A 27797-nucleotide genomic window follows, 5' to 3' on the forward strand; every position below is an offset into this window, starting at 1 on the left:
CTTACTTCAGGAGTCCCTCTTTTAGAGGTTATGTCTGAAGAGATTTGTCTCCCCTTTCTGACTGAGATGGATATGGAAAGGACGTGCTCAAACCAGTGATGACTAGAGCAGTGACCATAGTGAAAGTAGGTAATACTGTTCTGCAGGATCCAGATGCTTTTGAGGATGGTGATTGCGATTAATGAGCTGACTCTGTATCTGCAAGGGGAGCAGGAAAAACAACTGCTGTTTGAGTTGGCTACTGTGGTGTTTGGTCTTTGGGCTCTTCCAGTGCCAATGCGGACATGCCATAGGAGCAATTCTGAAACACCTTTAGACTTGCAGGTCATCTTATTAGGACTGCTCCTAGAGGGAGCTGAGAATGCTGTTAGCTGTATTACGATTTCCATAGAGGGATACCTCTTCTTGCTCTCAGCCCTTCACCCTTGGTTGAAGGTGAATCCCATCTGACATCAAAGGCATATTGGATGGTAACTTCTGGCTGTAGCCACTTAGATTTTTAATCCCCCCTACCTGGCTTGTCTGGGTTAGGGTTCATTCATGACAGTCTCTCCAAAACAGCTGCTGTGCTGTGAAGAGCTTCACAGCAATCTGGGTTGTGACAGGTGGCCTTGGGCTTCAAGATTTTTGAAGATTATTGATGCTTTCGAATGTGAATCTAGTGGTTTGTCCAGACAGGGAAGTTCAATTCAAAACAGGCTGTGCATTTCAGGCAGAACAGTTAATTTGAATTCTTTCATACATTGGATCTCTTTATCTAGAATAAAGGTAAAGTATATTAAGCCAAATTAGCTTAATCCACCTTTAGCCCAGGGCGTTGAATTTAAACAAATTTGGAATTGGTCATTCCTCTTCTCCTGAAAAGGTGTCCTCTACTTCGGAATAATTCCTTGTAGAGAAACTTTTAGATAACATAAGGAGTCTTGTCTGAACTGGAACATGGGTATGCTCAATAGTGACATGGTCAAAGTCTCAGGAACAGACTGTGAAAGTGTGGGATCAGCTCTGTTTCCTAGGCTAGGACTGTATTTGCATCTACTCTTTTTTTTTTTTTTTTTTTTTTTCATTTAAGCTAGAGTATATTCTGCAGACACAACCAAGAAGTAGCAACAACACTGAGCAAATATCTCCAGTAGCATTTTGTTGGAAATGTTCGTGTTTTGCTCCTGAAAATTGCATGATATAGATTGCTGGCACAGTACAGGCACTCACTTTGCTGAATCTGAAATGGTGAAAGGGAGTATATGTGTGTGCGTGTGTGTGTGTATGCACGAACATGTAAATTTGTACTGAGAGCTGAGGATATGATGTTTTGGGAGACTAACAACCATGCTCAGGGAGAGGCCGGGGAGGGGAATTGCATGTATCAGCATCTGAAGCCTGCTCAGGCCAGACTTGGTGAATCCCTGGGAGTTTGAGGGATATTGTTGAAGAAGCCAGGGGAAAGCAGAGGGAGTCTGAGGGTGTCATACCATCATCTCTCTTGTCATCCACAGGAAGCTGCTGCCACACCTCCACTGCATCCTCTGAGGCAGCTTATGGGACCCTTCCCTGGGTGCCTCTGCTCCAGGACATGCTGCATGGGATGGCAATGACCCGCGGAAGGAAGAGACCAATGTCCCCCATCCCTTGCCTGATCCTCGCAGCTGCTAGCTGCTTTGCCAAACTGAGTGAGTTTCCTTTCTTGCTCATCTATTCCATCTTGTTTTATGTTTTGCCTTGAGGCAAATAAAGGCTATTAAACTCGAGACAGCAGATCCCCCTTCTCTCTCAAAAGTTTTGGCTTCTCTCACTTCCCTAAGGAACATCTTGCAGTGTCCAGTCCCATTCTGGAGGTGGTGCAGTAAATCCTGCTGCCTCACTTCCTCTAGGGGCAGGGGGAAATCCCCACTAGCAAAATCCCTGCTTGGGCAGAACCTCCCTGGTTCCGCTCACCCAGCGTCCTTACCCCGCTGCTCCCTTTGGGCTGGTTAGCATAGCCGTGCCTCAAGCACAGGTTGATTTCTCTCTCCATTCCTTCCTTCCTCAGTAGCCTTGACCGAAGGTCTGAGTTCAAACACTCCCTGAGAGGAGAAGGGGTTACAGTTTGAGTTGGACATCTCAGCATGGTAGTGCCAAGGAGAAATGGAGCTGATGTGCATTTCCAAGCACTAGGGTGGGTGTGGGGGGCAAAGAGGACTGTGCAGCACAAGTATAGGCAATGGGGAATGCAAAACATACCAGCACTAGAGTTTTTACCGTCTTGTTTTGCTGAGACTCAGGGAGCTTTCTTATTTCCTTTTCTTTCCCTCTGTGCAGGTGAGTCTCTGCAGGTCACTGTCCAGCCTGCCTCTATTGTCCAAAAGCTGGGGGGCTCAGTCAGCCTAGGGTGTGTGGTGGACCCCCCCAGGGTGAACCTTACCTGGAGACTGAACGGGAAAGAGCTGATTGGATCGGACAACATGCTGGGTATCCACATTGAGCGAGGGAAACTCATCATCACATCTCTCAACAACCACACCGTGGGGCGATACCAGTGCATTGCTCGTGTGCCTGAAGGAGTCATTGCCAGTGTTCCTGCAGTGGTAACGTTAGCTAGTGAGTAGTTTCAGTCTTTTGCCATCTCCCGTGTTGCTCGGGCTTCCACTCATGCATCTTGAGAGGATCATCCAAGCTCACTCATTCCTGCTGGTGCCAAGGGAGTGCTCCCTTGGCCTGGGCCATTTTATAGCATTTTCAACTGTAGACTGACTGTTGTGTTATGGTCTGGTCATGACCTAAGAAGTTCTTCTGCATGGCAGGCTACAGACCTGTCCTGCAGTGAATTTATACAAGCCCACAAAGAGCAGGAACAATGTCAGCTATGAATTTTGTGTGCATGCATTTGGTTCCCTGACTTCGTTGCCTCATCTAGTTGCTGAGTTCTTAACTGAGATTACCAAAAAAAGGCAAGAGCAGAAGTTGGCAGGACACAGACACAGAGCAGCACAGTATCTAGAAGCACTTGTAATGTGATTTTTTTCTTTAAGGGGCAGGATGCTGTATTTGCTACAACCACTGGGAATCCCAGTGATGCAAGCTCTCCTTTCCTGGAGGTTTGTCCTCTTCACATTAGGCTGCAATGGCGTGGTAGCAAGGAGCCACCTTGCTTCTGAGCCACAGCTCTGAGCATGGGACTTTGCTGCTATCTGTGAGTTTGTCCTCTTCACTGCTTCTCTCTCGTGTTGGCGACAGACCAAGGAGATGTGTGGGCATAGTGGGGAGTGTCTTAGCATGAAGAACTTCTCTTACAGGGGCCTGGTTTTGGCCAGATGTTATGCTCAAATTGGAGAAAGTGCTGTATTTGGATGCATCTGAGAAAGGGCAACCCACGCCTGCTGGGAGAAGGGGAGGCACTGTATGAATGACCCTTCTTTGGCGGCAGAGAGTCTGATCATCTCCGAGACCTGTGCAGTTTCTGATGGAGCAAGTTCATGCGAAGGAGACTGCTACCCCCCCGGCATTGACAGCACTGTCTCCTGGCCCCCTCCTCTGGCTTGGGGAGGCCTCCATCTTCCTGGAAAGGGGGAGTTTGGGGCTAAGACTTAAGAAAGTGAAGGAGTGAAGATATTTGTGCAAAGCAGGGGCTGGCTTTGCTTTAAAGCCAAGAGCTATTGGCTTGTCACTGATACATTAATCAGAAGTGAAATGTTTAGGCCGGGCTGAGTAGGAGGAGGAGAGGGAAAGCGAGGGAGAGTCCCTGAGCTCCAATGCAGGGCAGGAGGGGGTTGTCACCCGGCTGAATCCATTGGGGAATTTGGCCTGAGCTCTGCACTGAGATTAAGTTTCGGAGAACACATTCCAGAGCAGAAAGGGGGCTGTGTGTGCTGGTGGCCTGATAGAGGGAAGGAGAGGAGGGAAGAGGTGGATGGGATTACCAAGGGCATGGTTTGCATTTAGGAGAGCAGGGTGTGCTCCTCAGCCTGATCATTTCATTCTTAGACTGAAATTCCCCCCCCCCATACACATACTCCTCCCTGTCCCCCAGTTTTGTCTCCTAGGACCAAGCATTACTTTTTGGCCTATCTGTCTTCTCTGGTCTAGAGTCAGTGGCAGAGGGGAGCAGGAGGTCCTACCATGTCCCTCAGGACAGATCAAAGCTATAACCAAGTCCAGCACTGCCCTGGAGCAAGGCACTTTGTTGATTTAAGCCTGTCCTTTCTTCCAGTCCACACGGTCCTGGGTAACATGAGATGAACAGTGGTGCTGAACAGGTCCGATTAGAACTGGCCTGCCCTGTGATTATTTGCACTTTTACGGACCTCAGCCCTCTCCAGGAGCCAAGTGTCTTCAGCCACTGAATTGCAACTGTGGCTGGGGGTGTAAATGAGGGGAACTTGGCCCTTGCTGCAGCGTCTGCCATGGCAAAGGCACTACTGATAAGGGGAAGCCACAAGCACCCTTCAGTGGAGCTCACAAAACTGAGGCTGGAGGTTGGCTGAATGAGCAACTAATCCATCATGGAGCCTCCCCTGCTGCCCTGTGTGGATCCTCTGACTCTGTAGGGGAGCTGGGGATGGCGGCAGCTGTGTCCCACACAGATTTTGGCAGTCTTGGGCAATAGAGAGCCCCGGGTGGGGAAGGCTTGGCAGCTGATGAGTGGAGTAAGAAAGGGAAGCTCTGGAAAGACAGGGGACTGAAGGTGTAGGAGGAAAATGTCTCTTTGTGTGGCCAGAGGAAGGGGATCAAAGAACAGGTTTATGTTAGTGAGCTGGAAGCTGCTTTCTAAAATGGCTTTGCATAAGTCTAAAATAACAGAGTAGGCACTGATTTGTAGTGGGACTGAGTTTGAAAGCAGTGATAGCAGATGCGCCATGGGCTGTCACTCCAGCTCCAGACCCTGTCTGCAAGGGCCTTGCTTGGAGCTGGTTTGGTGAGACTGTCCTCTCAGGAGAAAGAGGGAAGCCCCTGGCAGGTAGGCATAGCAGTTGATCTTCCAGATCACCTTGGGGGCTGAAAAGGATGAAAAAAAACCCTCTGAAAGTTTTAGCCCTATCCAAAAATGTCTTAGGTGGAGGGAGGGAAGTGACACTGGAGCATGAATGAGACAAGCAGGAGAAACAAAGTGTTTCCAAGGTGTTTTTTAGAAGAGGGCCAGGGTCACTAGAAAAGTTGTCTTGCTAGGTTTGGAGGGAGTAGTTAACATCCTGTGGCCAAATTTTAGGCTATTATTTCCACTCTTTTTTTTCTCCTCCTCCTTTGGGGGAAACACCCTAGAGCACCCCAGACTGTGCACCATTCCTCGGTGGCCTCATGCTTTGCTGACAATCAGCAAGCAGATAATCATCTTTATCACGCTGACAGCTGTGGCCTTGGGACAGATACCTACTTCTCACATCTGTGGTACAGTGATGCCTATTGGCATTCCTGAGTCCATCTCTGCTCTCCTTGGCTTGGAGGGCTAGTCGAAACTAGCAGTTCATTCCTCGAGCAGAGATGAAATAGTTATTGTATAGCCGAGTGGTCAAGGGAGCAGGGATTTGCAGAAAGGGGAAGATTTCTTAAAGGAACAGCACTTCAATCATAACTTGAGCAATTCTGAGTCCGGTTAGGGCTAGCCGGGTGCCCTGTGATGCCAAAACCCAACACTGGCAGCCTGTGGCACATCAGCGTGGATGTCACTGCTGGTCGCTGCTGGCTGTGCTGTGTCGGGTAGGTGCTGCATTGCTCAGAGGCAGTCCTTTGGCCCTGCAGTGATGGGCTGGAGGCTGGGCCAGCTTGACTATACCGAGCAGGGGTAGCTGGTAGTCCTGATTTTTCTAAGCCTTCGTATGGCTGGGAGGCACAAGGAAGAGAGGATTTTTCTCTGCCCGCTTCCGGGTGGCAAATTTGCTATCACATGAGAAGCTCTGCTCCAGCCCCTTTCCTGAGTGGAAGTGCTGTATGAAGAAAGTAGAGCTCCCATGAACCTTGGGGGAGCACATAAATTCATGAGGGATATGAATACGTTGATGTGGGCTGGTCCTGCACCGGTAAAAGACTTTGAATATCCAGAGTCCTGGTGGGACTAATGGGGCAGCTCAGCAGCTCTCAGCAAAAAAACCTCTGAAGTGCTTTGCTGCAGTGAAGTGGGCAGCCAGGAGTGGTTAAAGCCATGCAACTAGCAGCACTGGGCTTGTGTGTTAAACATCAGTGCATTTCACACAACAGCAAGCCTGACCTGGATAGACATGACGTTAATTCAGACAAGGAGGGAAGTAAAGGGCATCCAGCTGCTTTAGCACATGCCTGGGCTATCCCCTGCCGTCCTGGGGCCAAACAGCACGGACACGAGCTAGAGCTGTTCCCAGTGACTTTGGGTCAGACCTACACAGGCCAAGGCAACACTTGATGCCAACCGAAGGATCAGCTGCAATGCCCAGCGAGGAGTTTCCATGCTGGGTTTCCTGGCAGCCCCTGGGGCAAAGCCGGGCTTTCCCACTTGGGGCCAGCAAGCAGTGATCCCATGCTGGGCCGTGCTCGGGATCACGCAGGAATTTGCAGCTGCTTTCGGCAGACAGCCCCCTTCGTTTTCTTCCTGCCGGGGCCTCTCTCCTGATGACTCCCCTGATGCATGTACCGGCAGCAGGGCAGGAGGGAGGATTTCAGCTGCACATTGGAAAAGCATTTGCTCTCCTGGCAAGCTTCCCGAGGGGCAGAGGTGAAGCAAGGAGAGGAGCGAGGAAAAACACAGGTGGTGTTTCCTGAGCCGGCCCGTGGAGGAGAGAGCCTGCGGAGATGTGGCGGCAGGGCTGCGAGGCGGCCTGGGGCCGGGGAAGTGAAATGGGAGTGAGGGGGAGATCCTGCCGTGGGGACCTGGTGAGACAGCGGGTCCGCCGGCTGTTTCCCAGACGGAGTGAGCAAAGCAGCAGTCGCGGTGCAGCTTAGCACAGGCAAGAGCTGTAACCCCAGGCTGCTCTGACAGCCAAACGGGGGATTAGCAGGGAAAGCCATCCCCCCTCACTGTTTGGGCCGGAGGACCCTCTGTCCTGGCCATTTCCTGCTCTCCAGCACTCTACCTTCCCTCCCTGACCTTTCCCTGCCCTTGAAGTGAAGGCAACAGGGAAGATTTTCACCTTGAGGGCCTGCTTTTATTTGCTCTTACATTTTTTGTAAAAGTTATTTATGGTCTCCCATTCATTTAATCTGATCTGTCTAGTCTGTCTCATTCCTTGGCCCTGGGCCCTGGCGTTCAGCTGGTTTTGCTCCCTGATGACAGTGGCTCGGCTAGCCGCAGGCCTGACCCTCCTCACGCTCCTGCTCACGGGATCACGCCTGCGAGCATGGCGCAGATGGACACAGGCAACGGCCTTTGGTTGCACTCTCTTAAAAAAAAAAAGAAAAGAAAAAAATCCCTATTATCCCAGTGCGACTGGGATTTGCAACACTCTGTCTGTCCACGGCACTTCGTGGCTGGTGGATGAGGACTTGCAGCCTCCCTGTGATCAAGTATGTCTTTTAAGGACAAGGACATGTGCATGTGTGCCTGTTAACCTCCAATATGGGCTGGCGTGCTAAAGCAAGGCTATCGTATGGGAAAGGAAACCCAGCCAGTGGATCAAGGAAGTGGTTTCTCCCAGCAGAGGCAGAAGTTAGGCCAGTGGTGTAAATTGTGTGGTAGAAACCGGGTAATGCTGCTCCAGGCTGGGCAGCCGGAGGGGGTGAATGGTGGACCCACGCACTGGAGGTGCGCTTCCTTTGCCCGCGTCCGCGCCATACTGCACTTGCACGTGCCAGCAAGGAGAGGGGCAGTGGGCAGCGCTCCTGGGCCAACCCCCCTGGCAAGCACAGCGGCGTTGTTCGCTGTGGGAGCAGCAAGAATTTGGTGGAAAAATTTGGAAGGAAGTTTTTTATGCTTGCTCACTGAGAATAGCTTATCCCTGTGCCCACCTGATTTTTCCCCTCTCCCTTGCACCTGGGTTCGCCTCTCCACTGCCATCCTCGCTCTGCCGCTCTTGCTCTTGTGCTCCCACAGCTGCTCCTGGCTCTCTCTGTTTCCTCCATCCCTTCCTCCTCCAAGCGCAGCCTTGCTGTTCGTTCTCCCGGAGGTCAGGCTGGCTGGCAGGGCGGTGAAGGCAGGAGGAGCAAGGGGGTGCCCGTCCTCCCTGGTGGGGCCGGAGGACCTGCAGCTGTGAAATTGGTGGGCTGACGGTTTTGCATGTGAGGGACCCCCCATGTCTGCCCCCCCAGGAGTTGTCCCCATCCCCGGGGTCCCCACAGCATGGGGACGCGGCGCTGCTCTCTGAGAGGCGAGTTCGGGGGGAGCCAACTTGCGGCAGCCCTCTCATGGAGGGCACGGGCCCGGCCCCCCGTCTGCAAGTTTAATATTAGAGGCAGCCTTCCCTGCTCTGCACTGAGTGCAGGCTGAAGCTCCTGTCTCTTACACAAGTGAGTCTTTTTGACTGTTGAAATCTTGCAGTTATTTTCCATCCCGGGAAGGCTGGTGTTGCCTGGTGGGCGCCGCTGCAGCGTAGCCCTCGGTCTGTTCTTTCTCCTGCCTCTTTGGCTCCTGGGCCCCTTTTCCCTCTTCTGGGGCTGTGTGTGTGTATGTGCAGATCCCTGCCAGCATTGCTGGAGCCTGTGCCTTGGCTCCGAAATCTTAATTTGGATGTGATGAATTCAGACCACCAAGGCGCACATTAATTTTCCTGATGCTCGTTTATATTTTGTTGATCGGAGAAATATGTGTGATGTGGGCAGGCAGACACTGGGTTCTCGCCTTTTCTCCACCTCTTTCCATTTCTGTGGCTCTTACTATTTTATTCCTTGATCAAACAGAAAAAGCAAAGAAGAGAAAATAACCAGCACCCTCCCCCTCCCTAGCAGTAACTTTTGTTTTTGGAGGAGCAAAACGTGCTGCCAGCTTCTCACAAGTTAAGAGTTAACCTTCATCTGGCTTTAATACCCAATGGAAACGTGGCTCCCCTCCTCAGCTTGTCTTAAAGGATTAATCACATTTCTGAAGTTCACCCTTATTCCTTCTTTTTATTATTATTTTTTAATTGAATGATGGCAAGAAATTCCAGAAGTATTAAGCATGTTCTCTGCAAATCATTTTTATGACATTGCAAAACCTCCCCTTCTCTTTTCAACCTCCTGCCTGTTCTTCAAATCTGGGCACTGGAACACTTGCTCTCCCGACGGCCCGGCAGCCTCTCCAGTCGGCATTTGGGGGAGGTTTTTGCGCTGCCTTGCCAAGAGAGCTGGGTTTTATTTAAACTTTATAAAGGATCTTGCTTTAATCAGAAAGTCTGTTTGAGAAATTTCATGTCACTTTTCCATGACTGTGGGTGGGAGAAGCTTGGAGCTGGAGTTGTCTTTTGCTCTTGGAGAGCTGCTATATTTCCCAGAGAACAAAAACACATTTTTCTGCTCGCTGGGGCTGCCAAGGGAGGGCTGTGTGTAGTCCGCTCTCCACGAGCCCTTCTGTTTTCCCCCCACTCTCCAAACTGCCTGAGGTCACAGGCACCACATATTTGGATTGGTTTTGAGGGGCGACAGAGCTGTTGACAGCGCCTGGCCTTGCCGTATCATGGCGATGGATGTAATGGCTTGCCTTAGCCTGGGGTTTTGAAAAGGAAATGTGGTCTCATCCTGATTTAGTGGCCTGCTACTCAGAAGATGTGTGCTAATGCTGCGTCCTGTGGCAGATCGGCTTTGTTGAGCCTTGACGCAATAACATAACTTATTGCTGCAAGGAGCAGAGTTGTCACTGGTGGTCGAGTGGGCTGGTGCACGGTGCTATAAAAATGCATAAGTGGGACTTTTTTCCAAGTAGGATGAAAAAATTCCAGGCAAGGATGCACAGTTTTTCCATTTCAGCTGCCAGTTGTCACTCCCCAAAACTCAGTGCCCTTTCCCTCGTTGATGGCAGGGCCCTGGCACCAATCCCCCTCCCTCCCCACACAAACTGACCCAGACAAACTTTGGGCTTGTGGGCCCTAGGAAAGATATGCCAGTGTATCCAAGAGGATTTGGCTGGACTTCTGCCAAAAAGCGATTTGGGGGCTAAACACACATTTTAGGCCACTGAGGACACCTCTGCTCGGCTTGCAAACTGAGCACCCCCAGGCTGAAATGCTCCCTGGCCTGGCAAATCCATGGGGCTTCTGCTCCTTCTTTAAAAAAAAAAAAAGGGAAAAGAAAACAAAAATCGTGCAGACCTTCCCCCAGCCCACACTGCCATTCCTGCTTCCTAAATTGACCCCACGGAGAAAACAGCCCCCTTAAAGCTGGTGCAACCAGGTACAACCATGTGCAGAGGCAAGGGCAGGGACAGCAGGTTTGTGAGGCCACTTACAGCTAGTTTTGGGAGGAGGCGGCTGTGCGGTGCAGGGCAGATGCGGACACGAAGTCAGTCTGCCCCTAGGGCTGCAGATGGGAGCCCTCAAAGCGTTTCAGTGACGGCCTCCTGCTCTTCTGGCCCAGCTGGCTGAAGCGCGCAGCTGGGAGAAAAGGGAGAGTGAAGGGGAAGGGGCTGAGCTTGGAGGAGCTTGAGCCTGGGAAAACATCCCCCCTTTTTGATGGACTTCCCAAATGGACCAGCCAGCAGACAGGCACAGGTGCCTGGTTAGATGCCTCCCCTGCTGAAACCCCATCTGTTCCTCCTGGTCTGCTATTCTCATTTATCTCTTTTTTTCTTTTTTTAAAAAGCCCCCTTGACTGGCAGTCTCACCCCCCGAATGCGGTGCGAAAGCAGGGGACCCGCTAGCCATCAAACAAACTGCGCCAAAGTAGCTCCCGTCTGCTCAGGGAAGGTCTCTGGCCCCTTGCCTCCCATTACCTTGAAAAACCATTTTAGTTTTTGTGAGCAAACCTGCTGAAGGAGACTGCTCACCACCCCCTGGTTTTACTTGCAGTCCTCTCGCTCTTTGAACTGGGGTGCAGGCACTGTTCAGACATACTAAAACTCTAGTGGTTAACCAGTCTTTGCCTGTAAAATATTTGGCTGCAGCAAGAATTCCTTGCGTGGAGATATCAATTGTTCAGGCAGTGGGAGAGTTGGAAGCCGAACTTTAGGTCTGCAAAACACATGCTGAGAACGACGCTTTTCCTGCTCACGTTCCTTCTCCTGCACTTGCCTTTCAGAACAGGTATTTCCCATTTGCTAGTCAAAATAAGTCATTTGGGGGTCTTTTGCTTCTAAACTTTATTGCCTGATCCTCCCAAATTTTGTTTGTCTTCACTGTTGTCTGCCTTTTGATGCTAGTTTTATAATTTGGTTTCTCTGGAAGGTTTCTGAGGAGGTTTTCTGGCTCTCTGGAGCCAAAGCCGGGGTGCTGAGTCAGCCTGTGAGATGCTGTCCTTTGCTCTCTTTACAGATCTCAAAGATTTCAAGTTTGATGGCCAGCATGTGATCGAAGTGGATGAGGGGAACACGGCTGTGATTGCCTGTGATCTGCCTGAAAGCCACCCCAAGGCTCAGGTCCGCTACAGCGTGAAGCACGAGTGGCTGGAGGCATCCCGAGGTGAGCCGCCAGCGGGGATGAGCACCAGGAGGGCTTCTCCCTCTCATCCTTCTCCCTCAGCCCTCAGCTTTACCCTTTCCTAGCAGCAATAACTTTCTCTGTCTGCTGCCTCCTTTCTTCTGTTCCCTTTGCACTGACCTGAGCACAAGTTATTTTAGAGCCTCTGCCAGGTCTCGCTGGTGTCCCCCACTACCTATGCCTGGGGAGCCACATTTAACACCAGCTCATGAAAGGGGAGAGGAGGCAGAATTGGCTAATACACCATGTTGCTCTTCATTGGGCTTCTTCGTTTGTTCATGAAGTATTCCTCTAGTCCAGTCCCTCAATAAAGATTACTCTGACTCTGAATTTGGGGGAATTTTTTAAATTTGGATCTGAATTTTGCAGCATCACTCCATTTGTTGCATGTACATATGACAAGTTTTTCTTCATGTGAGGCTCCGTTCCTTCCCCTGTTGCTTCATTGCTCCCCCCTCCCAGTGCTGGAACCAGAAGGGGTCATTTCACTGCTGTCAGTATTATCCTGTTCTTTTCTCCCTTCCCATTTGCCTACGTTTTCCTTCAGGGCACTGTGTTGTTTCTGGTCTGTGATCTTATGACCACACACCATCTCCTCTTCTCTCCCTATAGACAACTACCTTATCATGCCATCCGGGAACCTTCAAATCGTCAATGCCAGCCAAGAGGATGAGGGAACTTATAAATGTGCTGCCTACAACCCTGTGACTCAGGAGGTGAAAACCTCGGTCTCCAGTGAGAGGCTCCGTGTAAGACGTAAGCCGTCTCCTTTTGCTGCACGTCCTCCTTAGTGCTTCGAGCCCTGGGAACACATACCAGTGCTATTCCAGCTGGTTTTCTGTGTGAATTGACATTATCAGCTGCTGGGAAAACTCTGTTCCAGCAGCAGAAGGCTATGAGGTCTGCTCCCCAGGGTTTGTGTGTGCAACCCCTGGGATTACTGTACCTCCTCAGGGGTTGCACACACATACCAGTGCAGGGGAATAGCATTAACCCTACCATTTCCCCTACCTGGACTCTGTACAGGGCACTTTCCCATTGACCACCTTCCTTCCCACCCACCTCCCTTCCTCCTCTCCTCACCAGGCTCCACAGCGGAGGCAGCTCGAATAATCTACCCGCCTGAAGCTCAGACCATCATTGTCACCAAAGGCCAAAGCCTCATCTTGGAGTGCGTGGCCAGTGGGAACCCACCTCCACAGGTCACCTGGGCCAAAGACGGTTCCAGCGTCTCCGCATACAATAAGACGCGGTTCCTGCTCAGCAACCTCCTGATTGACACCACGAGTGAGGAGGACTCCGGGACCTACAGCTGCATGGCTGACAATGGGGTTGGTGAGGCTGGAGCCGCATTCATCTTCTACAACGTGCAGGTGTTTGGTGAGTGCTGCGGTAGCCCTCGCTCGCCTTGTTCCAGGAAGGGCTTGGACTTTCTCCACTATGTTCAGGGGAAAATACTAGTGCTGCTCTACTATTTCTCTCCCTGAACAAACCATAATGCAAGGAAAACCCCTACCTGAGGTTCCAGTTTCTAGGATATAAGACAAATCCTTCCTTGAGGATGCTGGTTCCTCCATCCTGGCAACCCACCATGAATGGGAGATGATGGATCCCCTCTTTCCTCTGGGCAATCCCTTCTCTTATCATTTGTGTCATTGGGTTTTCACTAACACTCACTGGTGCAGGACTTAGCTGCTGCTTAGACATATTTGACATTGCCATAGGGGACATGTCAGGGAGTGTCTTGCTCTCTGCTCTGCTCTGCTCTGTAGGGAAGCTCTCTGTGGGGTGGGAAATGTAAGGGACAGTATACCTTAGATATTTCCACCACACATTTTTCCCCCTCTGACAAGCATTAGGGAAGATATGCCTATGTTTTGTTGGAGTGCATGTCGTCCAGGTGCTTCTCTGTTGTTGGCACAAGCACAACTTTTGCAGGGTGGTGTTTCAGCTAAGAAAAATGGGATTTTTATGTGCCTTCTGTCACCATGAGACTGAGAGAAGCAGCTGGCCTTGGACCTCTCCTTGTGGCTCACATGGATGCTGAAGGGGAGGAGTAACAAAGCAGACCCCTGTGGGCCTTTGTAAAGGGAGCAGGACTGGGAGGGCTGAAGATCCGTGCCTTCGCCCTCGTCCCTGCCAGAGAGGATAGTCCAAAGTCATAAGCGTGCTGTGCTGCTTGCAAAGTGGTGCTCAGCAGCTATATTTTTCCCCACACAGAGCCCCCAGAGGTCACTATGGAGCTGTCCCAGGAAATCATTCCCTGGGGCCAGAGTGCGAAGTTCACCTGCGAGGTGCGAGGGAACCCCCAGCCCTCCGTCATGTGGCTGCGCAACGCCATACCCCTCTCCTCCAGCCACCGGCTCCGGCTGTCCCGCAGGGCACTGCGGCTGTTCAGCGTAGGGCCTGAGGATGATGGCATATATCAGTGCATGGCAGAAAACGAGGTTGGCAGTGCACAAGCCATGGTGCAACTGAGGACAGCCCGGCCGGGTAAGTCTGTACCCAGTCCCTTTCTCCAAGCTCGTGACTGTTCAATCACAGAGCCTAATGCACAGGGAAGGACCAGAGAGGAGCAGGAGAAGAAAGTCTGTGTGTAACCCTTGTGCTTGTGTTGGAGCTGCCATGTTCTTCCTTCCCTTTCACCGTACAGTCCTAGGGTTTCTCTGACTGGAATCTCTGTATCTCCTTGTAGGAACAGATGATAGCAATGCCATGTGTGCATACCTGAGCTAGCTCTACATGATAGGCAAAGGACATCTGGGTGTAGTGCCTTACCTCTTGACTTATTCAGCTCTCTGTACCTGAGTTTGCACTGAGCAAGAGCTTAAACACTGATGTGAGTGGACACACCTGGGGTAAAAGAGGTGCCATCTGTTTACTTGGTCTGTGCTGAGCCTATTCTAAGAATGGCTTCAGAGGGGTAGGAAGCTCCATGTAGCCAAGGGCTGTTTTGAAAGATGCCTCAAAGAGGCATGTTACATTTGTACTGCGAGAAGGAGAGCCTGTTTCCAACACCTTTTCAAGTGGCACAGCAGCCAGCACTGCCTGGGACCCAATACCTCTAAGGTACCTGTGGTGGTGGGCACCTTCAGGCTTCTGAGAGGATTAATTTAAGGGGCTTCTCATTGCTCTGCCTTCACTGCAGACTGGAACTGGCATTTGCCCTGCCTACCCCCACTCATTCACTTTGGGCGTCTTTTTCAGGAACTACCCTGAACCCTGGGCGAGATGCCTGGTTGAGCTCAGCTCAGCCTCCGACACCACCTTCCAGGGACAATGCTCTAAAGCTGCCCCTGGATAAAGCTGGACTGCCAAAGCCTGAGACGACCCCTCTGGCAGCATCTCCACAGTGCGCAGCCAACAGAGAGTCCGTGTCTCCAGCTGAGGCCCCCATCATTCTCAGTTCTCCCCGGACATCCAAGACAGACAGCTATGATCTGGTGTGGAGACCTCGTCCTGACAGCAGAGCCCCCATCCTCTATTACGTGGTGAAGCATCGCAAGGTATCGCTGTTTTGCCTGCTCCCATCTTTCCTCAGCACCCATTCCACAGGCAGTCTGGTGGCCTTGTTGCCTGTTTGCACACCCCATGGGCAAACATGGGGCATGGGCACCCATTGGTCACTGGTGGCGCTGGTTGGTGCGACATCCTCAGCTGCAGCCTCAGTCCACTGAGGTATGAGGAGGGCAGGCTGCGAGAAGTTTGTTGAGCTCTCCAAGAGCAGTGCCAAGAGCAGCATATGTGTCTGCATGAGCGTGCAGAGGGTATATGCACATCCATGTGTATTTCCAGCTTAAAAGGCTTCCACTTCCAATTCCCAGCTGTGGACTTGCACAGCCAGGAAGTCCTGAGGGCAGGCTGTGCAGTGACTTACTCTGTAACACTCTTGTCTTGGCTGACTTTCACAGTGGCATGAGCCACCAGGAGTGGGGGGACATGTCTCCCTTGAAAGGCTCAGGCTGCAGGATGCAGAGCAGCAGCCTCTCCCAGCTGCACATACCTGCCTTGCTAAATGAAGGACGCTGCTCAGCAGCGCTGAAGCCCCCATGCTCAGTGATGATGAGGAGCAGGCAGAGAGCTGTTATAGCAATGCTAAATCTTCAGGGGGGGTCCTAAGCCACCTGTTTCTCAGGGTTTTATTCTAGAAGATGAAAGACTGTGCTGTCAAGCATGTCTCTCAGCTGATGGCGCAGAGCAAGCCCCTGGTGCACCAACAAGCAGCCCTGCCAGGCCTTGGGGTTCCTGCCCTTCGCCTGCGCTTCTCAGCATGGTGGGCAGACTTCACACAGGGCTGCAGCCCAGTGGTTGTTCTAAAATATCAAAGCACCATTGAGGTAAAAATTCTGCTTTCAAGGTGTAGAGCATCTCTTCTCATTTTGCTGGGGATTTGGGGGGGAAAAAAGAGCTTGGATTTATTTGTATTTCTTTTGGGTATGCAGGAGTTGCAATTGAGTGTTAAGTTTTGTTTTGGGGTTCAAGTACATTCCAGATCTGGTATGTTTTGGATTCCCAGCCACTGCAAGGCACCATTTTCAATTATATATGTATCTATTTTCCTGGAATTTTTTGAGTTCATGAACATATTTGTTATAATAGGAGGCTTTTATAACCCCCCCACACATCCTTGATTTCTTTCTAAACAAAACTTAAACTGAGGGTTTCAGCTAACCATCTCTTTAAAGAGCCCTTTGAAACAAAGACATGAGATGCCGACACAGGCAACTTTAAATAAAAAAACAAAAAATGCCAAAAGCCGCATCAGACTATTGGGTCTATTTGTCTGCCAGAAAGAGATGTGTCCCCCAATAGCATATCATGTAACAACTAATTCTGCATATGATCTTAACTTGCATACTAGAGTTTGACCATATTTTGTTTGTTTTTCAGTGCTTCACCTGGAAGGGGCTGTAGGGCAGTGGAAGGTCACCATGGGTCACTGCAGTTTGCAGTAATATGTTTTCAGTGTAGTCCAGATTCTCAGCTGGAGACTCTTTCTTGGGAGACTTAAAGATTGTATGGGAAGGGTTTAGTCCCAATAACCCTTAAACTTGTTTAGAAAGAGTGTCTTTCCATCAGAGATGCTTAGAATCAAGTTATATAGTGATCTGGGTTTAACAAACATCTCTGACTGGAACTGCGTGTGTGTAGAGAGGGAAGGAATCAATTCAGCCACAAAAGAAAAGGCTCTTTGTGTGAAAGATGGCTAAGGAAAGCAAAACCTACTGACAGAAGACTTAAATTTGTACTGTGCATGGGTCTCTCTCTCCTCTGGAAAATATCTCAGGATGTTTCTTTTCCCTACTCCTACACTGCCCCTAAAATCTCAACAGCCTGCGAGCAGTCAGATGCTACACAGCCATTATCTTTGTTTCTTAAGAATTTCTCTTTTTCCTGGATATTAGCAGTCTTTAGAGCTCCCCTCCTTGGCCTCACAACTCTACAGGCTCAGGAATAAAAATAAAACTGGGCAGGCATTAATCAGTCAGTGTCAAATGCTTGGAGAAGATAAATGATACAGCAGAGTCTTGGCATTTCTGTTTTGTTGCGTTGCCTGCCATTGCTAATGCTCCTTTCGGCACTGGGTCACTTCGGTGTCCTGCATGTTTGCCTGCAAAAATATTATCCTTGCAGCTGGGGAGAAAGAGGAGGGTCCCACCTTCCTTCCCCCTCTGTTTGGGGCATCAGGACATCATTGAAAAATGAACTGTTTCCAAGCCTTTCTGGCAGCCACAGACATACATGGTCTATTCCCTGCTTAAACATTAGGGTTCCTCAGTTAAGCCAGGAAATGCCGGAGGGAAGGCCTCATAGACTTAACTCTGCGTACCTCGAAGTGTCCTGGGCTAGGATGCAGCTTCCCAAAATCCCACAGTAAAATCTGAAATGGCACAGCCTAAGAAGGGGTTGAACCCTCCCTCCCGCCCCCCAAGGCAAAGAAATGAGAGCACCAGGGAGACGGTCAGCCTCCCCCTCCAATAAAGCTAGCCAATTAACAGAGTAGGCACTATATAACTGGATAAAAAGCCATTATTCAAGTGATTTAGGTCCAGATCACCAAAGTGGTTTCCAGGCACCTCATTCCATAGAAGTGGGCAGCTCAGGGTTTAGGCAGTAGGAGAGATTTGGCTCCTAAACCAACTAGATCCTTTGGCTAACTCTGCCTTTTGTGAACATAACTGCTCCAGAGCTATATGCACTGCTGCATGTATTGAGGAACAGTGATAGCAGAGGGGAGCAGCAGATAAAGCAGGGGTGAATGAACCTCTGAGACAGCTAGGGGTCAAGAAAATACCCCTATGCTTGGTGACTTGTCCTGTTTATACCTGAATCCCTCAGCTTTGTAAAAACAGGCTGGAAAAATCTCCCTCCTTTGCAGAAGGGGAACGGACATCAAGGCAGGGAATTTAGCCCAGTTGCTACAACCTGTAATGCAAGTTTCAGAGCTTGGTACAGGCAAGAAGCCAAGCTCACCCCCAGCTTTGCAACATGTGCATTGGTCCTTCAGCAGGTCACCAACACCTCAGACAGCTGGGCAGTGAGGGACGTTCCAGCTTCACAGCACCGCCTGACCCTGACCAGGCTGGACCCCGGGAGCCTCTATGAGGTGGAGATGGCCGCTCACAACTGTGCTGGCGAGGGACAGACAGCCATGGTGACCTTCAGGACTGGTAAAGGTCAAACCTTTCCCTGGGCATTTTGCTTTGAGTCGCTGGGAAGGACCTTGGAGATATCATGCTCCAGCCTTGAAGCGCAGGCAGCTGCCCAGCGCTGGCCCCACTCTTACAGCCTGCCACGGTCTTTGAGACAAAGGGGTTGTTTCTCCTCTGGAAATGTATCTGCTCTTGAGCTTAGAGCAACTTTGTCAAAAGGGAGAGTGGAGGGGAAGGACAGCATGACTGAAACAGGGGAAGGGAAAATAAAGTCTTCACTTCTCCTTGGGATGGAGTAAGTCACTTCCTGTCTGGGTGACTCAGTTGGACACCTGCAGAACCACAGGAAGTAGGTCTGGAGTGGATGTCAAGAGGTCACTTAATCTGTCTTCTGCCTAAAGACAGGATCAGCTGTGCAGGGGTTATTCCTGACAGGTGTTTATCTAATCTGTTCTGAAGCACCTGTCCTCCACTAAAGGAAACTCCAAGCTTTCCTACAGTCTCCTTAGTATCAAGCTACCTTTACCATTAAAAAGATGTTCCAAAAGTCTAAGCTAAGGCCCCCTGTCCCCTTGCTGCCTTTCCTATCTTCAGCGAGCATGAGGAATGGCATTCCCTTTGCAGCAACCTTCCACACAGGGGTGGACTTGCCCCCACCTCCCCTCAGGCGTCTCTCTTGTGCTAGTTACCACCTTCTCAGGCAGAAATCTAGCAACAACTTTTTCAGAAAACCAATTAAGTTTTAGAAAATAAAATGTTAACAGGAGGAAAAAGCTATTAATAGTTTAACAAACCTGCACTTTAGTGCAGCTTTTAGTTCCTGTCTGCAAGTAGAGTGCTTCGAACCTCTAGGGCTGTTTTGGTCCAAAGAGTACTTATCCCAGCAACCTTTCATGGGAATTTTTTTTTTCCCATCAGAGCAAAGATTAACTTTTTCATGCGTCTCCTTCTCACTGATGCCATCTCTTCCTTTTGCATAGGACGGCGCCCAAAGCCAGAGATTGTCGCCAGCAAAGAGCAGCAAACCCAGAAGGATGACCCAGGCACAAGCACTCAGAGCAGTAACCAGTCCGACAACAGCCGTCTATCCCGTAAGGCTCTGCCTCAGCTGGGCAAGGGGGGGGGGAGAGGAGTACTAGGTCTTGTTCTGGGTAATAGTGGTCAGGCTGTGCTGGGGTTAAAGTCTCCATTGGTTAGAACAAGACTGTGCAAAGCTGAATGGGTGATGTCTAGCTCCTGACAAGGACCGGTGCTTCTTGGACATCCCTGCCATTGCTCTGGCAGGCAGTCTCAGGAGAGCAGGTTGATGCCCCGTGGGCAAGGAACCTCTCAGAAGTTCTCTCTCTTGCTGAGTTTCACGTGAAGTGTTCAGAAAGCCCCACCACAAAGTCTGCGAATGTGCAGCACCCAGGAGGAACAAGCTCCCGTGCACCATCACGTGCTGGAGGGCAGAAGAGAATCCAGTTCCAGCAAGTCCTGGAGTCCTTGTCTCTTAGTCAAGCCCTACAAAGGGCCCACTCTAGGGATGGAGATTCCTCCACTCAGCCATTTTGTTGCACTGGAGAAATGTCAGTTTCTGCCTGGTTAATCCAATTAATTGTATTCCACCTTGTGTCTGCCATTAGTATTATTCACTGCTGCCATGATGCTTTATGTGAATTTCTCTGTAGTCCTCCTTCCGTCTCCCTTTCATTCATGTGTTCTTTTTTTTTCTTCTCCTCCAGAGCTCAGTCAATCTCTTTTCTTCCCACTTTTCAATTGTCTTCCTATCTAGTTATATTTCTACAATTCAGAACTTTTCCTTATTTCCTCCTCATCTGTTTCCTCTTAGTCTTTCCTCTGTTCTCCTCTCCTTCATGCATTTGTTCCCTTTCTTTCCCTACTGTCAGTCTCCCCCTACTCACTGCTTCCACATCAGTCACCAACCCTTCATCCACACCTCTCACTGCTACCTCTCCCATAACATGTATATACACACCACAAACCTTGCCTCTCCCTGCTCTATTTGGGAGAGGAAAAGGAGCGAGTTGCAAGTAGGAATAAAAGGAGGTTGGAGAGCACAAACTAAACGGAGTGAGGGTTTGGGGTGCCAGATCTAATGAAGAGACAAAAGAAGAGAGTATTCATGATTTAAAGAACACGTGTGGGTGCAATGCAAGTAGTCCTGAGCTACAGGATTCTCCAGACATGGAGAGATGAATGTGTCTCATGTCTTGATGTCCTTCTCTGCCCCTTGCAGCTCCAGAGGCACCGGACCGTCCGACCATCTCCATGGCATCAGAGACATCTGTGTATGTGACCTGGATACCCCGTGGGAATGGCGGGTTCCCCATCCAGTCTTTCCGTGTGGAATATAAGAAACTGAAGAAGCTGGGAGACTGGGTCCTGGCCACCAGTGACATTCCTCCCTCTCGCCTCTCTGTGGAAATCCCAGGCCTAGAGAAAGGTAGGCAGGTGTTCTCCTTCTCACTTTCCAGAAAAGCTGTGCAGTCCCCATAGGACGGTTAGCCATCTGTCACATCATGCTTAACCCTGAGATGTGTGAGCAGAACAAAGCCTTCCCAGCAACAGCCTTAAATGCAAAGGGAAACTCTCCAATTTCTCCAGCTGCGTGGACCAGCATAGATTTGACCTCCCACAGGGAAGCTTGCACATGCTTTTCTGTTTTACAGGATATAGTTACTAATGGCATAGGAGTGTCTTGGTTTTGCCACTTACTAGACGGTACAGATCCTTTCTCTTCCTAGTCACAGGCAAAGCATATTGGCACAGAATTCCCATTCTACTTCACATGAGGAAAGAAGGCATCATTGAGCTGGCCAGCTTAAAAGGGGAAAATATCTAGTTAAATTTAAAGAACAGAAGATTGATGTTTGGGTAAGAGTAATTTAGACTCAGAGCTTTTAACTCAGATTTATGTACCTAATTTCCATGTAGTAAGGGAAGGAAGCCTTTCCAGACCTGCTTTGGCATCAGGACATTTTTTCGTGCATCTCTGAATCCACTCACACACCTTTCAGTACAGAATTTTGCTAGCTGACCTGTAGACCTTCCAGATAGGAACGGGGGGAGGGAAATAAAAACAGGTTCAGTCTAGCATATGGCTGAAATCAGTATTTGTACTTCCATCAAAGCCTCTCTGAAAGCTCTCTCTGCCTTCTGGAGGAGATGTAGCTCCTCTCCACAAGCCTGTGCTGACAGTGGAAGTCATTTAAGTCCTCAGTACTGTCTTGGTGCAACTCTTATTTCCAATTTCTCCCCTAGGCACTTCCTATAAGTTCCGTGTCCGGGCACTGAACATCCTGGGAGAGAGCGAGCCCAGTGCTGCATCTCGGCCATATGTAGTGTCTGGGTACAGCAACCGTGTCTATGAGCGCCCTGTGGCTGGGCCATACATTACCTTCACAGATGCCATCAATGAGACCACCATCATGCTAAAGTGGATGGTATGGCTTGGGGTTGAGGGTGGGTGGGAAGGGAAGACCTCTGAATGTGCAGATGTGTGGGTGCTACTTTCCCAGTTCACAAATCTCCCAGGTTACCATACTGGAGCCTGTCACCAGCGCAAAGGGATCTGTGATCCAATAGCTCTCTCCAGCAAAGGAGGCCTGGGCTTGATCCAAGAAGGAGCAAGGAAAGTCTGAGAACCTAGGAAACCCTTTTTGTCTGAACCCAGCATTGTGTGCAGGAGGCATTTCACTGCATAACCTCAGGGTCTTGACCATTTTGTTCAACAGGCATTGATGCATGGGGTGGCTGCTTGCTCTCCTGGCCAAATTCTTGGAATTCATTAGCACCTCTGACTGTCCCAGGGGTTTCCAGCAGACATGTTCTTCGCTTTCACTTGCTGGATAGTGATTCTAGGTGCTGGTAATCATTTACAGCAGTCCACCCTAGAGGATTTTTAGTAGGGAGTAGGATCTCTTGGATCACAAGCCCAGATGCAAGCATTCCAGCAGCTAGGAGCTAATTCAGAGGGATGCATCACCCTCTTCTCTGCCACCTTCTTCTTGCCAGAAATTGCTACATGGCAGAATGGGCGCTGCTGTTCCTTTAAACACAAACAGTAGCTGATAAGGTTTGGTAAGGAGGAGTGGTCTCTTGCCAACCTCCCTGGTAAAATACTGGATGAAAGACAGCAGGAACAGCTAGGCCTGGGACAGCATGACCCCAGGTGGGACAGGAACAGAACTGTCTACAGAGACGTGAGTCTTCTGTGCTCACTGGTTCATTGTAAGATGTAGTTTGTCAGGAAGCCCTGAACCTAATGGAGTGAAGGTGAAAGGGCACTTATCCTTACCCAGCTGAGTCACTGTTGCTGAGGAATTTTTTTTTCTCTGAAGCATTGGCTGTGGGTCTTGAGAAGGAGCAGAATACTGGATGCTTGGGCTGACAGGACCAAATTCATGGGTCTTCTGTTACTGGAGAGAAGCAGGGTGTGAGGGCATGAAATAGCTCTCAGCCCTTGGAAGGAAGCCCTTACTGTGCAAGCCAGTGGCAACACTGGGACAATCTCCTTGCTCGATCTTCCTCCTGTCCCATCCCATTTCTACCCCTGCTCCCCAACCAGCACAATATCGATCTGACAGTGTGCCATCTCTGCTAATTTCTGCTCTCCCTCCCATTCTCTGCAGTATATTCCAGCCAGCAACAACAACACTCCCATCCACGGCTTTTACATCTATTACCGCCCCACTGACAGTGACAATGACAGCGACTACAAGAAGGATGTGGTGGAAGGTAGGAGATGTTGGGAGACTGGTCCCAGCTGCTGGTTCCTCCTGGGAGAATCACATGGCCAGAAGGAGCCCTGTGCACAAAAGGCAGGAGACTGTTGCAGCTGGATAGTCCTGCTTTACCTAGCACTGTTGCGGAGCTGGACCAGCTGCATGTTCCCAGAGGAAGCTAGTGACATGGTTTGTGTGTTCCCTCCTCAGGAGATCGGTACTGGCATTCCATCAGCCACCTGCAGCCAGAGACCTCGTATGACATTAAGATGCAATGCTTCAACGAGGGTGGTGAAAGCGAGTTCAGCAACGTGATGATCTGTGAAACCAAAGGTAATGAGCTCTGCAGGGCGCCTCTGGGAGCGCAGCCCTGCGCCTTCCCTGCCTGCAGATGTCCAGAGCGCAGGAGAGCAGGTACCATCCCTGCCTGATGTGCTTCATCTATGTTCAGGAAAGGAGATGGAGGCAGCTTTGGGGCTGGGAGAAGAAAGGTTGATGCTGTTGCTCATTATGTGTATGTACCCATACCAGTACTCACAGCATCTTTGTGCAGAGTCCAGCAAGTCCATTACCATTTCCCTCACAGTGGTAGTTACTTTTGTCTCCCTGAGTGTTGGGTAGATGGTGATTGGAACCAGGAGGGCTAATTTTCCCTTCCTATTCTGAACTGCTGTATTTGGCTTTAAGTAGTCTTCGAAGCAGCTGTACTGTCATAGTAGGAACAGCATTAAGTCCAAGTGGATGTTTTGGAGGAGCCTTTTCCTTTTTTCTTTTGCTTTAGCAGCCTAAGGGACTGGCAGATCTGTAAGCCATGCACAGAGGACCTGTCTATACTGCAATAAGCATTATCCTAGGAAATCCTCTGGCATCCAGGAGTGCTCCTTTGAAGCCACTGTAGAAGTCTGTCCATTCCACAGCAGTGTGGACATCCCTGGAGTGTCTTGCTCTTCCTCCTGCTGTCTGTCACCATAGGGTGACATGCGTGTGTCTAACTCGCTGTCCTTTCCATTCACAGCTCGGAAGTCTCTTGGTCTGCCAGGTCGTCTTCCACCCTCAACAGTGCCCCCCCAGCAGCATCCCCCACTTGGTGGTGGGCACAGTGGCCTGGGGACAGGGGCCATGGTGGCCCGTTCCAGCGACTTGCCATACTTGATTGTAGGGGTTGTGCTGGGCTCCATCGTACTCCTCATCGTGGCCTTCATCCCCTTTTGCCTTTGGAGAGCTTGGTCCAAGCAAAGTAAGTATCCTTTCCCAAGGGCCAGTATGCAAGTTTGCCCCTTATTCTGCTTACCTTGTTGACCTTGTTGAGAAGGAACCCTGAGACTAGCTGAAGAGAAAAAGGGCACCCCCTCCTCTGTGTAGGGGCCCTTCCCATCATCTGTCTCCAAGGATGTTATGGGTGGCCGAAATGGCTGCCTGGTAGGCTTCACCTCTGCTCCTGGCCTCAGACTTCCTTTTTCTTCCCATTGCAGAGCAAACCATTGACATGGGCTTCCCAGGAGCTGGGCTGCTGGTATCATCCTGCCAATATACCATGGTGCCCCTGAGAGGCATCTCTGCTCCACGTGCCAATGGACATCTCTATGTTAACAGGCAGCGCTATGCCAATGGGGCACAACTGAATGACATCTGCCCCTCTGCAGGAGTGGGCTATGCAAGCACCAAACCCCAAGATTACGGCCCAGATGACATGCAGCAGGTATGTCCACACCTGGGGTTAACAGCTGGTCTGACATGATCTGGAGGCTGTGGTTGCAGTGGGAGAGCTCTGCTGGCATGCCTGGCACCCTTTGCCATGTGTAGAAGTAGGAAGACTGGCTTCTTCTTAAGAGAGATTTCCCCTTTGCAGTGGAGTCTGAGACATAGGATGAGCAGAAAGGTCTCCACAATGCTGGTGAAGAGTTGATTTCTTGGGGCAGTGGCTCTAGGTACAGAGAAGGCAGTGAGCAAAGGGATCTCTTCATGCTAATAGTTCCTGTTTTTGCTGAGCAAATCTCACAGGGACTGACAGTGTTGAGGACTCTGTAAATAGTAACACAAGCCAAGGTAGTGGCACAGCTAAGACCATGAACTGGTTATCATCTTCCAGTGATTAAGCAGTAGGTGAGAAGTGAGATTTTTCAGTGCTCAGTCCCACTCTGTCCTCTGCAGCAGAAGAAATTGTTTCAACTTTTTCTGTCTTCTTTCATAAGAGCTTCCCCATTCTGCCCCACGGCTCTGGTTCTGTATCCCAGATCAGCACCCACCTCTTAATGCTGCTCTGTGGCATTGCTCTGCTAAGATCCTCCTCTCTCTTTCCAGCCACATGAGGAGATCAACACCTTGCTGCAGGCGAGAGTGCTGCAAAATGGGAATGCCCAGCAAGACTACCAGCCCTCCAGGTTAGTCCTGGCTTACAGTGGGGGAGGATGGGATGATCCAGTGGGGCCCACAGGAATACATGTTCGTAAAAGCCAGCCCTCAATGTTCTCTATTTTCTGTCTCAATTCACTTGGGAAACAAATCCATGCTTGAGCACTAGGCCTTCTTAGTCTACGCTTTTTAAATAGAGCTCATTCCTCTTAAGGTTTGAGGGAAGGGTAATTTCATTTCAGAGATGATCAAGACCTACTTTTTTTTTTTTTTTTCCTTTTTCTCCCTCTGCTTCTAAGTGGGAGACTGAAAAGGAGGATGAGAGAACTGATGTCTGTAGCTGGATGCTGATAAACAGCTGCCCCAAAATCTGGCGATAGTTCAGTTGCAGGTGCATGTGTCTCACTGTTCAGACTTGAGTCATTACTGCTGTGCTCCATGGGAAAAACTACTCCTCTCAGCTCCTGTGACATGCACTAGGTTTTGAATCATGGAGATCAGTTCCTATCACCTCACTCCCATCCTACAAGGTCATCCCAATTTCTCATTTTCCCCTCATTTAGGAATGTTCTATGTCATTGCATTAATGCAGTTGGCTGAGATATTACACAGGCTGTATCTTTCAAGGAAAAAGATTTGTGAATAGTGCTAAACAACCTTGTCTGTTTGTCTGCCTCCCCAGATTGTCCAATTCAAGACCAGAAGACAGCTCTTTCCTCTACAGTCTCCCAGATGACTCCACTCACCAGCTTCTCCAGTCACAAGATGATTGTCCTCACCTTCAAGAGCACTTTGTTGGCCTGCATCATCCAGTGATGGGCAGCAAAATGGGAGACCCCAGTCTGGATGCTCGACGGGATCCTATGTTCCACCAAGGTCAGTGGTCTGGAAAGCTCAGAGCTTGCTTCATCTCATTGTTCCGGACTGATCTTGAAGGGAAATCTTATTGCAGAGCCTTTTTGAAGGCTATGTTAATGCTCAGTAGTGTGGTGCAAGAGGAGTTCCTTAATACTGCACAGAATAGCAGCATGAAAAGACCTCACTAGCAGTTGGAGACTGTTATTTGCCAGGCCAGTTTTAGAGGATGGATTCTCATTTCTCCAAAAGCTTGAACTGTATGTTGCTATAAGGCACGTACCCACCTCCATTTGCAGGGACACTGTTCCTTAGCCCTTCTTAATCTTCCAAGACTGCCAGTCAAACACAAAGACCAATGAACAATTACTTGAATCCATTCCTCGAGGACTTGATCCAGCCTTCTTGTGGCATGGATTATGTAGTATTTTTTATGGATGTACATTTAAGATTGTAGCATCATGTGAAAGTATGAGAGCGAACTCCCATATAGGCAGGACTTTTAGAACGTGGTTCTTTGTATTTGATCAGAGTACCTATCTTCATAAAGTAGGCTGTTGACTAGAAAGCTGCCACAGCATCTCCCATTTCTATATGCATTGTAATTGTCTCTTGCACCTCTTTTTCAGGAAGCCCTTGCTGCCTTGGCCTGGTGCCAGTTGAAGAGGTAGAAAGGCTAGATTGCTGCCAGTCCAGAGGAGACATCCATCCCCAGAATTCACTGATCACATCTTTGGGTCAGGACCTACCAAGACATCTGAACAGCAGCCCGCCACCACTGAGGCCCTTAGAGACTCATTCTCCTACCAGTTAGGGACCAAACTGCCTTTTGCAAAAGACTTATTCTAAAGAGAGAGAAAGAGAATGGGTATTTATTTTTGTATAACAAACACCTCTATTTATATATTTATGCACTTGTATATAGATGTATATGTGCCTTTTATAATGCTATGGAGACAGAAGGCATCCTTAGGAAAGCAACAGGAGGGGCCAAGAAACAGGGCAGCAGCCATCTATGGCACTAGGCTGTTCGTAAGAACAGAAGACTGAAATAGAGCAGCACAAGAAACATTGTGGGGCATGTGCCCAAGCAGAGCTGCCACCAACATCTAGCACCCTCTTTGCAGCAAGGGCTTCATGAAAGATGATGCTATGGAAAAGGGTTTTTTTTCTTCTCCCCCATAGGAAGGCATCTCCCAGGAACACACTCGCATGAATGGACTGGAGTTATGCACTCTGCCTAATCAGCCTTTCACATACACGCCATCTGCAGCTGCATATCTGTAAAGACAAACCCATGCTTTAACATCTAAAATAAAGGCTTTAGTCTTTTCTGTGGCTAGCTGTACACTAAATCCTCCTGTAGAATGAGCCCACTCTTTTTCCCTTGCAGAAACATAGCAAACAGGACACCTGGGGAAAGGTGACATTTTCCTGCAGTTATAGTCTACTAGGCCATCCAGTGCTGAGCTCAACAGAAGAGGGAAGTCCCCTGGACCAGTTAAGTGACATAAAACCTCTAGTGAGGGGTATTGGTGGAGAAATTTTCATTTGTCTCTCAGCATAGCTGCATGGGTTTGAGTGGGAAAACCCAAACCTCTACAAATTCCTGTCTTCTTACCCCCCCCACCCTATGTTTTTCTCACTTCGAAGGCTTTTAGCATCTAAGTCTGTTCCCCCCCCCCCCCTTAAGGAAACAGAGGGTGCTCAGTGCCTTAAAAGGGACC

At 49.7% G+C, this 27797-nt stretch overlaps 1 protein-coding gene across 1 annotated transcript; it reads left to right on the forward strand.

The window, feature by feature from the left end:
* Positions 1 to 1501: 1501 nt before the first annotated feature.
* On the forward strand, positions 1502 to 26916 carry BOC (BOC cell adhesion associated, oncogene regulated). Its single transcript, XM_026082580.1, has 18 exons — positions 1502 to 1670; positions 2299 to 2577; positions 11319 to 11465; positions 12096 to 12239; positions 12570 to 12863; positions 13704 to 13976; positions 14691 to 14989; positions 17992 to 18154; positions 19117 to 19227; positions 20376 to 20582; positions 21401 to 21582; positions 22771 to 22876; positions 23074 to 23196; positions 23879 to 24100; positions 24336 to 24562; positions 25165 to 25244; positions 25898 to 26091; positions 26700 to 26916. The coding sequence occupies exons 1-18, from the start codon at positions 1574 to 1576 to the stop codon at positions 26882 to 26884; spliced, it is 3333 nt and encodes a 1110-aa protein (XP_025938365.1). The 5' UTR covers positions 1502 to 1573; the 3' UTR covers positions 26885 to 26916.
* The last annotated feature ends 881 nt before the right edge of the window (positions 26917 to 27797 follow it).

The sequence above is a fragment of the Apteryx rowi genome, unplaced genomic scaffold (genome assembly GCF_003343035.1).
Source record: "Apteryx rowi isolate R43461 unplaced genomic scaffold, aptRow1 scaffold_581, whole genome shotgun sequence".
NCBI lineage: Eukaryota > Metazoa > Chordata > Aves > Apterygiformes > Apterygidae > Apteryx > Apteryx rowi.

Bases quoted from the DNA above. Each gene is read 5' to 3' on its own strand.
- BOC (XM_026082580.1), top strand. From the start codon at position 1,574: ATGCTGCATGGGATGGCAATGACCCGCGGAAGGAAGAGACCAATGTCC. The intron at 24,101-24,335 runs GTAAGTATCCTT...TTCCCATTGCAG, and splicing joins GAGAGCTTGGTCCAAGCAAA to AGCAAACCATTGACATGGGC. The intron at 24,563-25,164 runs GTATGTCCACAC...CTCTCTTTCCAG, and splicing joins GCCCAGATGACATGCAGCAG to CCACATGAGGAGATCAACAC.